Consider the following 15,955-nt stretch of genomic DNA (forward strand, 5'->3'; position numbering starts at 1 on the left):
ATGTCGGCTTCCTTGAAATCGAAGTTACTTTACTTCAATTACCAATTGGCAGTTCTATGGTGTAATGCACATGTGTCAAACTCTAATTTTATTTGTATTAATCTACTTTTTCATGACACGTTAAGTTATTGAGATGATGTCAGATTTAACCGTAACCATAACGACATGCATGTGGCCTGCGCTCCGTCACAGATCCACCGCCTGCCAACATGCAGTGACCTTCACAGCTTGTCCTGCGCTGTCATCTGCTGATGCCAGCACATTTTCCAGGTAACATTAATGTTGTGACAAACATGACGGCCTCTGTCGTCAGCTCCCGTCTCACTCAACATGACAACAAACTGAGCCGCCGCTATGATTTCACTAAGGCAGAAAGGAAAAAGCTCTTCTGATTGGCGCCACCAGCTCTGGGGTTACTGTATAAAAACAACCTGTTCAGTCCAGAACCGCTCCGTTCGGCTCGTTAATGATATAACCAGCAGGGACTGAGCCAAGCCGCTTCACCAGTGTCAAAACAATGACTCCACAGAACCGTGGCCTCTCTGCTAATTTTAAACCCGGCTATTTGTTTTCCTTCCATTCAAGAAACAAACATCTAATCTTTCCCTGGAAGATCTAAATATAGCAGCAAACCTCAGACCGGGTCCGATTGTCCATCCACAGCCATCACATTAATAAACACAGGAGCAGAGCTGATTAATCGGATTAATTGTGATGAATCAACTAATTAGCTAATTCAGTAATTGATTAATAGTTAACTGGAGTATACGGACTCAAAAAGGTCAATTTGCTGAAAAAACAACATAGCAGGAGCAGTAATTAAGCCAAAACTATACAGTTTTAGCTTCACCCGGTTCAAATTAGTAAGTCTGATTAGTCTTAGTTATTAGGGCTGTCGCAATAAATCAATTAATCACATGATAGATTAAAACTAACTTCATTCCCATTTGCATGATTTATTGTTTTTCTCTTCCTACCAAAAACTAGACGGTAAAAGTTTTCAGTCTGGTGTTTTGGTCTCAACTAGCTTCTTTTTTGATGGGCCATTTTGTTTACAGACTCTGCATAATTCATGTTATAGTTTCTGTTTTGTTTATTTTGGATATTTAAAATGTCTCCCAGTTGCAGTGTTAAATATTCATTGGAATTATTTCATTATTATGCATTGCATAATTATATTACTTGAAAATGGTCTCAAAACAACAATATTATCGTTTATCGCAATAACTTCTGGGACAATTTATCGTCCAGCATAAATTTATTGTAACAGGCCAAGTTTTAGTTGGAAAGTGATTTATTAAGCACCTTTCACTATCCAATTAATCAGATTAAACAGATTAGCCCTTTACTATATTCATGTTAAGCAGAAGAGCTAATCTTTGTTGACCCTAGAAGTATATTCTTCTTTAGCTTCAAATAAGTGTTACTAAAAGAATGATCTATTATAGCATTTTAGGGATTAAAGGTGTTTATTTTCATATTTAACAGTAGATTTGAATTATTTATTTGCATCTTTTAATGAGTTTAAATGAAAAATCTGCAGAATCTGCTCATTTTGTTATCCGATTAGTCGATTAATCATCAGAATAATCAATATTTATAAATAATTGTTAGTTGCAGCCCTAACAGGAGCCTCAGATGGGGTGAGATCATGAGAAAATACAGCAGGTTGACAGCGAGGTGAGCTCAACCAGACATCCCCATGTGCGCGGTTTTAATCCGTCCTCTTCCTAAGATCTCTCCATCGCCAACTGTGTGCCAGAAACCAGGATTAGTGGCGTTCTTTACACCTTTTAGAAAGTCAGCCCCCTGTCTGCTCTTTTAATTGTGCACAGGCTTCTACTTTTTGGGCTAAATCTGGAACAGGTGGATGAACAGGAGGGCTTACTGATGATAACATTTAAACGCTGAAGCTCGAGTTAACTTCATTTTCCTTTAATTCTCGTTCTCCTCTCAGGCCAATCCTGACTACAATGACTCAGGTCACTCTTAAAGGAAAAAAGTGCACGGTGTCCCACTGGTGCCGTTCATGTCGCACGCTCTGCAGTGGACTGGAGCTGTAATGAGAGTAGGGAACGAACGCAGCAGCTGCCGGGCTCAACGGGAGAACGCACAGTGAGTGGTCAGCACCCATTGTTTGTGCGCTCCAGATATTTTCAGTCCCATCAGACAACGAGCTCTTGACATCCAGAACAGAAGAAGCGAACGTGTTGAACTAGAGATGCACACGCAGCTGCCAGAAAAGTGACAAACAAGACGGCCGAGGTCTGAATTTGAATTGGAGCACTGACGTAATCTACAGTGAGTAATATGTTGCATTAAAAAGCTATAAAGTGGAATGTTGCAGAGGTTAAAACTCTCTCATCGGGTAAGCTTTACCTGCAGCTGCTTCTCTAATCTATCATTTATTATTAGGGACAGAGGGAAAACATGCAACTGCTGTATTTTTAATCAAGACATTGGTTGCAATTAAACCACATTTTCCTTTTTCTCCATCTGTATCATGATGCTCCATCGGTTTGCATGAAACCACAATCTGCAGGGGCATCAAGGGCAGAGAGAGTCATTCCAAATGCTTAAATATATGATTTGGTTAATATGAATGCAAAATGTAGTTGCATACAAGCAATCCTCTGCGATTTTGATATTGTAGCTGCAGCTGAAGCTGAAAGATGTTTGGGTTTAGATAATCCTCACACCAAATCAATCTTTATTCTTATATGTATAAAGATGAATATGGATTATATTCATACCATTGCAATAATACAGCAGTTTGCACAATCTCTCCTTTAAATGCCACTTTTTTGGTGGTGCACCTGCAATGCTGCTGTGATGGGAGGGCAGAGATAGACAGGAGGGGGGAGGAATGGAGTGTGTGTGTGTGTGCGTGCGTGTTTCTGTCTTCTACTGCGTCTAAAACCGACCCCAATTCTTTCCCCTGCATGCGTCTTTCATAAATCCCACTATCCATATCAAATCCATCCAGTTCCCAGCGCTCACACCTGTCCCGCAAAGCCACGTCGGCTCCCGCATTCACAGAATTGAACCAAACAATCTCCGTGTTCGCGTTTCATTCATCGCCGTGCAGGGGGCGCGGCGTCGGTGCGTCTTGGAGAGCTGCGGATCCCATTGATAAAAATCCTCGTCTGGAGGGGGGGAAAGGGCTGCATTCAACGTCACTAAGACATGCATTCATCTATAGGGCAGCATGCAGCAGCAGCAGCTGGTGCACAGCCGCAAAGCAAGGGCAAACTCAACAATTTGGGTCGCAATGTGTAGGATGCGGAGCGTACCTGCATTTTGTCTGACGTAAACACCTCGGTGTCTACCTCGCAGGCGATGATGGTCACCATCTCCAGCTTCATATTTATGGATGGCATTCCCCTGTGTGGTTGGTAGGAAAAACGCAACGGAGCCAAAACTCTGCTCGTTCCTGTCAGCGGGTCGCAGAGGAAGCGCTTCCTCCGGGAGGAGCTGAGGTAGCGTCCAGAGAGACGGAGAGCTGCAGCAGCCGGACTCCTCACTGCACTGAAACGCCGCTCAGAGTGATGCTGCAGCAGCCGGACAGATCTCACTCCCTCTCCGACCCTCCCCTCTCCGCTCCCCCCCGGTTCTGGCTCCACATTGACGTCATCAGCAGCCTTACGTTAGTCCGGGTTTACGCCACTATAACGAGCTTGCTCGCTGCTCGACGATCCGAGCAGGACGCACTGCAGAATTCACCGTCCGGTTTTTTCCGCTTCATCTCGTTATTATTACCGTTTTATGTTTTCAGGGCTGCCGCGCGGAGAAATGTGGCGCAAACATTTGAGGGAATAAATTAAGAAATGGCGCCGCTTCAAAATAAAACAGCTAAGAGGCTGCTGCCTTTAATCAGCTTTTTTAAGCTTTCAAAAACAAACAAACAAACAAAAAAAACATTCTGTACTCCGAAGCAGTATACGAAGAGAAAATATATAAATTTGCGAGAATAATGTATTTCGAAAATATAAAAATAAAAATCTAATATTACTTTGTTCTAGTAATACGACTAGTTTGTACTTGTAATTTTATGACTTTATTCTTGGAATTTTATTTTTTTAAACCTCTTAGTGTTACCTTAATACTCATAGTATCGAAAATAAAGTATTCACACCCTTTGAAATTTGTCCAATTTTGCCATATTGCAACCATAAGCCAATTTTTTCCACTTTCGGGATTTTATGCAATAGATCAACACAAAGTGTCTTTACAAATAAAAAATCTGAAAAGTGTGGTGTGCAATTTTTTTTCAGAGGGCTCAGGCACAAAATAATTCTTCAGGTAGTTGATCATTTATATTCATGCTTTTATTTTGAAGGGGGCAAAACTGTTTACACAGTTGTCTGTTTTCCCCCAAATAACTTTACATCAAACAAGAAACATACAGGAACAAAAAACAAACAATAAAGAACAAGATACGCTATCATCTCCTTAGATATTGTGTATGTAAATTATGTCAAAATTAAACTGGTGTTTGAGGGTTGTAGTCTTTCAGAGGCAGATATAATTTCTCTATAAGATTTACATCTGTCTACATGAAGAAACTTTAAGTTTCAGTTATTTTTTTTTCCTCTTACATCATCATATTGAACCACAGCTTTAGCTACGTTGTCAAAACTGCTGAGCCTCATGAATGTTTTTTCCCCCTGTAAAGGCAAAATTGCATAACAACGCATGTGACACTTTATAACTGCAGATGACACAGCTTGAGGTTTCAGAGAAACCGACTTATCAGCAGTCGTGTGAATGTGCTGCATGCTAAAAGTGGTAGATGATACTAAAACCCAAATTACAGATGTATAAATTTTCTCTGTGTTAGGATTCAGAGGTGGAATCTTTGAAAGAACATCTTTCAAGCTCTTCTATAGCTGGATTGTTGATTTTAGATAAACTGTGTTCCCTTCATTATCCTGTTAATCTGAGTTTCCAATAGAGCGGAGGACAATCATTCCAAATATTCCCAAACCCATTACAGAGCTGCATAACAATCCATGTCTCCTCTGCAACACTGAGATCATCTCTCTTACCAGCCCTTCATTTCATAACGATAATAATAATTGCTCAAGCAGCTGAGACAGCTAAGTCTCCATGAGCCATTAATATTGAGGCCCTAAGCGGTTAGAGTTATTTATGTCTCTGTGTGTGTTAGGCAGCGTCCAAACTGAGCAGACAGAGAACATGAGGAAGATATGTGCAAATGACCGTGACACGCCTCCAGCAGACGGCCCGTCAGTCACTCCAGTTTGGAAAAATCTGCCTGTAAACGGCAAAACTGGCCACACACATCAGGAAGTGCGACACGTCTCCCCACAAGCAGAGCGCCGTCAGATTCTTCCTCTCCTGGGAGGAAATCTTTTCATTTCTTCAATTCTCAGCGCTGTGAAAAGGCAGCGCGGTGGATGTAAAGCGACAGATTTAGACATTCTTTCCAAAGCCCTCTCACAGCTCATTAATCACGCGCTCAGAGGTAACAAAGCAGTACGACAGTGTCATCTTTACTTTCAAATCCTCTCTGTTCTTTGGAAGATAATAAAGCCTCCCTCGTCAAAGGTTCGGATCATTTATTTATGCCATATAGAGACATAGGTTTATAAAGGTTACGGACAAACATTCAAAGTCTGGAGAAACTTAAGTGAAAGAAAAGCTTCCTGGTGCATAAAATCTTGGACCATCATCCTCTAAGATTGCTGCTTTTGAGGCTGTGTTCATACCAGCCATGGTTAGTCCGGTTACTTATTTGGGAAGATCTCGGTTCGGTTGAAGTTGAACTCTGTTGCGGTCCGAGTCCATATGTGAACGTCAAGCGGACTGGAGATCGTTCCAAATGCATTAAGCGGACTATAGCAGAGGGCATTCTGGGTAAATACAACCAAAATAAATGCTAGCATGTCAAGTGATACCGGGAGAAATGACTCGCAATCTTTTCCCAAAGACAAAAGAGAAAATTCCTACAACCGCTAAAATATGATGCTACTCCATTTCAGTTCACATTCTGCGAAGAAGGAAGTTGCGCTCATATCTTTTTCTTTTTAGGTTTTTGTGTAATTTTCTGCATTAGTTCTTGGTTTAGCGCCCCCACAGGCAAAGAGGGGAACACGTTTCTCAAGTGGTTTGGATCATTTGACACAGAGGAGTGTGACAGCAAACTGCAGCAGCTGAAAATGTTATAAATGTTGCAAATTTGGTCCTGAATCTGAGTAAACACCCTCAGTTATCCTGGTTTTCCTTAATTTTATCCAACGCAGTCCAGCTTAGTCTGTTCAGCAGAGACTGAAGAGCGGAACGATAGAGCAGGGGCTTCTTGTGTTTCAAATGAACTTCACTATCATATACCAATAACCTGAGTAAACACAAAAAGCAGTTCTGAGTAATTTCTTTATGGAAAAAAAATCTTAAAAATGCAACAAGTCTAAAATCACTGGAGGAATTTTTGCCACACAATTTTTATTTGAGCCACGTTGGTGGAGGGTTTGAGCTTCAGCTGTCTGTTTTATTTACTGTCACATCACCACAAGCAGATTTAAAGCTGGACATTGACCAAGCCCCTCCAAAATGATTCTTTTGTTTTTGTTTTTTGTGCCATTCAGAGGTGAACTCTTGATGAATAACTTCGGTATAAAAGTGCAGAAACTCGTGAACTGACAGATTCATTTATATCTGGTGTACAGCAGCAGGGATGAAAAACTCTGTTGCTTCATGAAAACAAAATGCCTTGCCTGGGTTTTCTCCAGTCTGACTTCTTCTTATATTGGGTAAAAATATGCACAACACCAGTTCTATTGGACTGATATACGGTTTCAAGCAGAGAGCTTCTTTTACAGACTTTCATACTGAGATTGTTCTTCAATTTTATTTAGCTTTTATTGGTGAAACAAGAACAACATGACCTGATTTTGTAGCTTAACACAGCTTGTAACAGCTTCAGCAGACAGGAGACATGAAGTATTCTTTTGTTTGTGCAAAGAATTGTGAATGAAGAGGAGGAACAGCAGGGCTTTGAGAATGAGGCCAGGGAGAAAGAAAAGAGCTTCATCATCCTGGGTGACCCATTCTTCTTATCAGGAGCGACAGAACGGATCAGAGGAATGCAAAGTCGAATGCGATGCCCTGCATGGCGCGATGGTGGCAAGGGGTGGGTTGGAAATAAAACCATTGCTCCAGTATGGATGGCTTTTGTCATTTTGCAATATCCTGATTTATTTTATTTCATGTAAAAGTCATGATAGCTAGAGATGCATTCTCATTCTAAGGACGTTAACAGTTTGTGTCACTAAAAGCACGCTGAGGAGGTGATGTTGAGCCGGGAATGATCACATATCATTTAGTTAACTGTGATTGTTTTGTATCTTTGAAATGAAGCTTAAGTGATTGTCTAACCTCAGTGGTGCGTTACTGGAACTTCTCAGGACATTCTGCAGCATTTCAAGTAGAGTATGGATGCTGTTGATGCTTGTAAGGTCTATGAGATTCTTGTATACACAAATGTAGGAGCGTTGTATGAATTCTGACCACAAAATTAAGTTTAAGACTCCAGGATAGACCCAGAAGTCACTGAAGGGAAAACACAGCGAAGCACCACCTACTCACGGTTCAGTATTTGTGGATTTGTCTATTCCTGATGGATTTTTATGTGGAACGAAACTCCAGATTATTCATGGAAAATTAGCCTATTTGCAGCTTTCCTTTTCCATGGCGCTAATTGACTGTACCCCAAAGAACAAAAATAAGGAAGACTGTAGATCTTAGCTTCTGTGGTAGTGCGAAGACAGTTTCCGCTGTGCGTATGAAAGCATATTTTGAGTTTGGACTATTAAAAGAGACAGTTATAAATGTTTTCAAAGGGGAGTATTTGCAGATCTCCACTATGTACAGGAAGTTGTGGTTCCTAAATCCCACTAATACCAGGAGTCCTCTGTACATCACCGCTGCTCTGGGAAGCTCTTGGGATCCCCCAGAATTAGTAACATCTTGTTTGGCTGAAGGATGTCTGGATTTCCCAAGTGAACTTTTTATCATCATGATCCAGAAAACAATGAATGTATACAATAAAAATATAACTAAAGCAAAAACCTACAGAACTATTTTCTTTATGTTTCAGGCACTTTTTGAAGACTGTAAATGTCATAAATTAAAATACTGTTTACATTTTCTTGCAAACTAAATTTAGCAATTATAATCTTTCAAATTTGCATTACCTACAAGATGGCACTAACACTGTGAGAGGTAAAAAAAATTATATATCAAGCCAGCTTCTGCCCAAGGGACATAAAAACTGACCAACAACACCCCTATAGTGCATTTCCTAAAATAGAACCATTCCCTTAAGTATAATCCATTTGCCTAAGCTGTAGCTAACCCACAAGTGAAGCCGTTAAAGCAAGAGTCTTTTTACTAAAAAGACCTACAGAAATAAAAATATGTCACATCACAATCTTCAAAATCTTTGGTCAGCATGAGTTTATGCTCCTTAAATAAGGATTGCATCTTTAAAAATGGTAGAAATGTATATATGCAGCATGCATGACATGCAAAAACAGAGAATAAGAACGCAGGAATGCAGCAGAGATGCTCAAAGGATGAGATGCAAGCAGAATTTGTATTCTGCAGCAAGGCTCTGCAGGGAAGGGGGAAAAAATCAGGGCAGTGGATCATCATGCTGCTCTGATTTATGCATCATCATGGTGCTCACATACATGCAAATCCACGCAAAGTCGAACAAAGCATCAGGGGAAACAATGAGGCATTTTTTACTCAACGGAGAAAAAAACAACAAAAAAATAAGTACAACAAATATGCAAATGTTTCGGTAAAAACAAGCTGAAAAATGAACGATATAACCTTTAAAACTAGCTTCAGAGTCAGAGAGCTGCAGAAAGGCAGAGACTCTCTGCAGGTATGAGCTTCCTGTGGTCTTCAAGAGGCTGAACCCAAACACACCTAAACACAGGAAACTGCGTCTTCTCCATCGCTCTGATACCAGCCTCTCCTTACCTCACTTGGCCCAGCCAAACCAACTCACGGTGCCAGTGCCAATGCAGCTGCTGTAATCTAGGCCAAGCTATTTATAAAGCAAGCAGCCAAGTAAAGGCACAGGGAGCCAGGGGGAGACAGAGGGATGGGAGGATAAAAGAATGTCTACGGGGCAGAGAGACGCATCTACAGAGCGTAGGTGAGTAAGTGTGGGTGGATGAGCGGCGCAGCCATAGAAGGACTAAAAATGAGGAAAAAAATAACACAGAAAGAGACAAAAACAAGGCGTCAGTGTGCTGCTGAGCACAAGAGTCAGCGTGAATACTTCCAGCTTCATTCACCAGCCGAAAACGACAAACAAAGAGAGATAAACTCAGATTTACAGCCTTAAGCGTTTCTCAGCGGACGGCTGGAAGATTCGATGTCAAAAATGTTGATTTAGTTTTTTTTAACATCATGCAGCATCTAAACACAGAAAGGCTCTGTGTGCAGCTATGCACAAACACCTGGTTAAATATTATTTTTGTCATGTGTACTACTCATGTACATACAATTATTTGTATTTAGGATAAATAAATAAGAGGTTCACAGATTCTTTCCCTTAAATTCTCCTGTTAATTAATATTTAAGGGCCTAAAAATGGAGCTAATTCCAGAAGTAGGCATCTTCCTGAAATAATGGCCTAAGTCACTTTTTGCCAAAAGATAATTCAGGCAAAGAAAAGAAAAAAATAGAAACATCAGTTTTGGCAAAAAATGCTCAAAACAGTGTTTTGGTGCAAACATATCTTCAGTTTAAAATAATAAATGAATTTTAGCTCCTTTTCCAGTCTCATGGTGCATAATTGAGAGGTAAAATTATGAATGACTTTCAAAATAAAAATGTGGCATGTATTTACTCCAATACAGCTAAATATAATCCTATGCATTTTTGTGTATTTTAACCTAATTTTCATTCACTGACACTTTCCATCCAATCTGAGTCTGAGGAAACAAATAACAATGAACAAAAATCTCATATTTGTTGATAACATACAGCGAAAAACCTGGAGCTGGAATTTCAGCAGAAGTGTTAAATCAGTGGAATCAAATGCAAAAGCATCCAGAAAAAATATGCAGCATATTATACAGAAAGAGTGAAGATCAAGAATCTCCTGATTATTCCACCAAATATTGATTTCTGAACTCTTCCTGAGTTAAAACATTAGTATCATTTTTCTCTAAATGAACATGAATTTGTTTTCTTTGCATTATTTGACGTCTGAAAGCGCTGCATCTTTTTCATTATTTTGACTGTTTCTCATTTTCTGCTAATAAATACAAAAATTTTGCTTGGAAGTTCGGAGACATGCTGTCAGTAGCTCATAGAATAAAAGAATAAAGTTCATTTTACTAATACAGAGTAAAATCAGATATACTGGTAATTTAAAGTGGTCTCTTAATTGCTTCCAGAGCTGAATTGGTGCATCAAATAAAATTCCAATAACACAGTAAAAAAACAACAAAAAAAAACGTAAGTTTATGCCGCAACATGACAGAATAAAAAAGTTCAAGGGGTGCGAGTACTTTTGAGGTTTTGGATCAGAACTTACGCAAACAAATGTGTGTCATCCATGTTGTTTCACCTACAGTCGTCACAAACTCGGGTGAAACATGGAAACTGACAGCATAGTGTGTTTCTGGTTCACAGCCCACATCTGGTGGGCCACCAGCAGCTGTTTGCCGTTTTAACTCGGTCCAGCAGCTTAGGAGCTGCAGAGATGAGCTGCCTTATAGCTGTGAGAGCGTGGGGGGCGGGGGGGAAGCACAGACTGACACGTGCCGATGGTCCCACTGATTGCTTTGCTTAGAAATCAGGTCAAATCTTTGTACAGGCTGAGGCACACTCTCCGACCCGCATGCAAACATCTCTGCAGCGACAACAACAAAAACCAACAAAGAAGAAATGTAAGTTGGACGTGAAAGGACCTGAGGCCGTCTCTGAGTTTCCAAGACAACACAAAGCTCGGAGAAATGTGTCCCATTTTCCAAAGGAAGCAAACAAAGAAGAAGAAAGAACTCGAAAGAATTTTGCCAGCGGATGAGAAAAGTATTAAACATCTATATTTGGAATTGATGAGCTCAAGTTGTGAGTTTGGAAAATATAGTCTGCAGACTTTAAGTGAAAACTTTGGCACTAATGAACAGTAAATGCCAATTAAGCAGCAGCTTCCACATGTAACTGAGACAAATGCAAAGAGTTCAGCTTATTTAAGCTTTGATCTCCTTGGATTGAACCACCACTCATAAAAACAGATAATCAATATTAATATAATATTCTGAACTTGAACAGCAGGGGTATTTTAACTGAAGTAGATATTTTAAAGCCAATTTAAAAAATGTTTCCATGCATCTACATATGAAAACATTTTCAAATATTAAGAAAATATGCAACACCTGAGCGACCAAATAATGTTGATGCATTTAAGAACATATGCAGCCTGCAGCTCCATCCAGTTGTCGTCATTTTAGACATGCAAAATTCCAAATATAGAAAATGTTTTTTCTTACACAAATGAAAATGCACACAAAGCATTCAAAGGAAGGGCAGGACAGCCAGAATAGAACAGTTGACATCCGGTGAGTCATTGTGGAGAGACGCAAAGAGCCCGACTTAAATGACAGAGAATAAAAGGAGGAAAATAACATGAATGAAAGATTTGTGTAGAGACAGAAATAAACAAAAACTGAATCAGCGACACGCATGACTGTTTTTCCATCTCCAAGAAAGAAGAGAGACAACGGCAAAAACACAAGAGGGAAGAGAGAGAGGTAAAAAAAATCACTACACCATCAATAGTTCTTTTCTGTACGAGACAAGTGGCAGAAATTGATTTAAACGCCACTCTCCACACCTCTCTCCTGATAAACACGTCTGGAAAAACAACCTCAGTGACAAAAAGGTAACAGCAACAAGCTGCTGTGACCGAACAAAACCTAAAACTGGAATCAAAGTTAACAAACTGGAAGGATATATGTAGCAATCTTTGCCTTTAAAGCATATCTACAGCCAAAACAGAAAGAAGAAAACCACACTAAGCCAAAATTTGTCATTCATTACTCACAGCTTCAGTAAGCCTGCCGTTCACTGTGGGTTTATTTCAGCTCCTTAATTCTCCTCTTTCATGCCTAAAAGCAATCACCAGCACAACATTTTTCAATTTCATGGCCTGGATGATTGCATTTATGTCTCAATTCATTAGAGTCCATTTATTCTTGGCATCTGTTAAATAAGAGCTCATGGTTTTATTGTAGTGCTATTTTTGAGCACGCCCACAGAAGATTTTCCTTTTTTAGGACTGATTGAAACACAAAATAATCTTGATTTAAATAGCATCACAGAGGCATGACAGAGAACAAACATCACAGTTGCTTAGGCTGCATCCTTAATCTTGCTGTTTTATAACCAGCGCCTTGCGTGTAGTGGGAGTGTGGGTCCGTGGAAAGAAACCATCCGATTTTAACCCTGAAGAAAAACAGCCAGAACATCGAAGAGACAGAAATAATATCTTAAAAATAAGTTGTAATTTGAAGATGTGACGGTGGAAAACAGCTGCAGGAAACAAATATAATGATGTAAAAATGTTTCAACAAACGGGGTTTAAACATATGAAGTTTTATAGATGAGCTTTAGGAGATATTTCAAAACGGTGATATTTTTATCACTTTCCCACTGTTGCATATCAACCTTGCATTTCAGTACCGGATGAAGCTGGAGTTGGGTGGTAACTAGTTACATTTACTTGAGTAACTTTTTGAAAAAAATGTGGCTTTAGGAGGATTTTTACTTCTTTTGCTTGTTATTACAAAGTATTGGTCTTACTTGAGTAAAGTATCTGACACTCTGCCGACTGAAAGAAGAAGCTTGTTTTAGACAAAAATGGACGAGACCTGCAGTTTTTGTTAAATTCGTATTTTTTTTTATCTTTTGCGTGATTTTATTATATGACTTATTTTCATTTTGATCTTTAAAATACCAACACTTCCACATAACTTTAGATTTTAGTCCGTCTCATGACGTAATTTTTAAAAATTTAATGATAAATAATTTGATCAGTTAGTACATGAGTTTTACTAAACACTTCTTTTACTCTAGACTAATTTCTTGTTTACATATTTGAAATACGTTGATAAACTCTTACTTTAGTACAATTTTTGGCTACGCTAACACTCCTAAAGCTGAAGCGTTCAGCAGTCCCGTCCTGTTTTATGCCCACCTGTGTTTTTCCAGTGGAAATAAACGAGCGTGAGAAGAGATGCAGAGTCCAGGCAGCAGATACCAGCTGACATTTAAAAATCCATTACATGACGCGCTGTTGATGCAGCTGAACTTTGCTTTACTCTTATCTTTTCCCCGAGTCTAATCTGTAACGCTGTGGAAAAGAGTTTTGCTTACTTACAGGTTTCTTCTGTTTTTGCCGTTTTGTCACAGATTTTAGCTCATCAAAGCATTTTTCATATCAGGCAAAGATATAAAAAATGCTGCTGTTTTCCACCTGAGTTGAGAATAAGCAGAAATTCAAGTTATGGATTACCGAGTTAATCTAAAGTTGATTGATATTATTGATCTAGCAGCAGTTAATTCCTTAAAACCTGCGTTTTCTCTTATATCATGAGAGTTGACTGTCTTTTAGTGCTGAATTTTAAAGAAAAGAAGCACATCATTATATTTAAACTATTTCATTTGAGAGCTGTATGAAATTGTGGTTTTCTCAGATTAAACTTTGACATATTCATAAGATATAACAAAACAGGAAATGTAAGAAGGACAAATACTTTTTCACAGTGCTGCACGCCATCTGGTTTTAATAATAGGGTGGGCCATGTTTACCAAGAGTTTTACGGAGATATTTTGTGGTATTATTGCGATAACAATTAAGATTATGATTAAAAAACTATTTATTACTTATTTTTAGGTAAGTGCCTGGCACATCATTCATGCCACCACAACAACCACAAGAAAAATATTCTTAATTGAAACCAACTTCTTTAGGACTTCGCTTATTTAAAAATGATTTCTACCACAAAATGACATTTAATCATATTTTAAATTGACTGATATCTGTTGATGCAGACATTTCTGATCATACTTTAATGTTTTTATTTACAATCAATAACTGAAATTTATCTTGACAGTTATAAATCAAAATTCCTATCAATATTAGAAATGTTTTCACGAATAACGATAAACGATTCGATAAACACCCACCCCATGACTAGAAATTCAAAATGAAAAAAAAAAAAAAAACATCTTGGTTTTATTTTATCCATGCAAAATTAATTTCGACTTTGTTCCGTAACGTTTCCTTTCAGTTGTGTTTTTTAATGGACCCATGTTCAAGAATGTTCCTTCTGCAAACTAAACTCATTAGGCTGGAATAGTTTGACGCACATGATTAAGGTGAATATTGTTTCACCTTAATAGACGAAACTAGAGATAACATTTGCTTTAACCACTTTAATTATCTTCAGCAAAACATCTTTAATTAAAAAATGATTCATGCTCTGCAGATAATGACCATTATTAATCGTACAGCTGCAAGCGAGGGAAAAAAAAAAGGTCGTCATCTTGAAAACGGCTCGGTTTAGTCGCATTGTTCCATCTACTGCTGTCAAGTTGGCTGAAATTGCTTTCTGCTTTCCTGAATGTAACAAATAAAGGAAAAATAAGCGCAGTGGGTCGCTCAGCACACCAGAATAATATCCAGGCCACTGCAGGAGCAGGAGGCCAGGGGCGTTCGCTCACTCTCCACCGCATTATGTCTGACCTTCAGTCTGCCAAGCACCCAAGGACCCACACCCAAAAATAGATTATAGTCTCACACATGCAAACATGTCACTGCTACTGTCCATGCACACACACACACACATGCATTTATAAGATGCACACACACAGTCACTTTCTCACTGTTCACATCCTTTATCTTTCTATTTTTAGTTCCCAAGGTTTCAGGAACAATCTGTGCCGGAGTTTTCTTACTGTGTCGCTCGATAACTGTACGTACGGCGGGCTGCATCACCAGACATCACAACGTCCACCAGAGCAGTCCAGCTCCTCACATACGTTCAGCAAACATCAACATTTCAAGAGGAAAATCTTTACAGAACGAACAGTGACCGTCAAATATACAGCTGCAAAGCCAGTTTTGCAAAATAAAAATCTGAAAAGTGGGCTTTGCCGTTTTTAGAACCAGTACAGTTACAGCTGTGGCGCCTTTACCATCTCCAACTTTCCCCCATTCTTCCTAACAAAGTTACAGCTCAGTTCTGGACTTTGACTAGGCCGTTCCAACACATGAACATGTTTTGATGTAAAACATTAGCAGTTCTCGCCGTGTTGCTGTCCAGCTGGAAGGTGAACTCCATGGATAAAACGGTCTGAACGGCATAGTCAAAGTCAGCAGTAAGATCACAGGAGTCCAGATGTTAGACCTGAGCTCTGCTTGGAGGAATAAATCATAAGCCTGACTACGTCCTTAGAGCTCAGTTCGTGTTAATGACCTCATGGGGGCGCCACCAATCATTACTCAAACTCCTTTATTCCTTCGGCCATTCAGCTCGTTTGTAATTTTGTTTTCTAATGAATTTAAGTGTCTTTTAGTCTTTGTTGCACTGGCAGCGTTTGTTCTGATCCTGAAATGCCTGCTTGAGATTATCAGTATTTTTCTTTGCCATGTTGACCTGAGAGATGCAAACTGAATTTTCCTTTTTGGGATAAATACAGTTGGTAGATTTGAATTTGGTTTGACTCCAGTCTCCTTTGTTGCTTCTAGCAGCTTATTTTTTAGGATTAACCTGGATTTTCCCACCAACTCTGACCAGCTTCCCATGATGCTGCCACCACCGTGTATAAACTGAGGATGATGATGTTTCACCACCCCCAGTGTTTCACTTATTGGCCAAAATCTACGGTGGCCCTGAGGTGC

General features: G+C 39.3%; 1 protein-coding gene across 1 annotated transcript in view; it reads right to left on the reverse strand.

Annotated features, from left to right (window-relative positions):
* The window catches only part of rcan3 (regulator of calcineurin 3), a 30,278-nt gene extending 26,681 nt beyond the window's left edge, over nt 1-3,597 (reverse strand). The window contains exon 1 of the mRNA XM_015057329.1: nt 3,294-3,597. Coding sequence (XP_014912815.1) covers nt 3,294-3,380 — 87 coding nt within the window. The 5' untranslated portion in view covers nt 3,381-3,597. The remainder of the gene's footprint in view (nt 1-3,293) is intronic.
* Nucleotides 3,598-15,955: the final 12,358 nt, after the last annotated feature.

This window comes from Poecilia latipinna, unplaced genomic scaffold, assembly GCF_001443285.1.
Source record: "Poecilia latipinna isolate Pla-1442-1.1 unplaced genomic scaffold, P_latipinna-1.0 Scaffold1454, whole genome shotgun sequence".
NCBI lineage: Eukaryota > Metazoa > Chordata > Actinopteri > Cyprinodontiformes > Poeciliidae > Poecilia > Poecilia latipinna.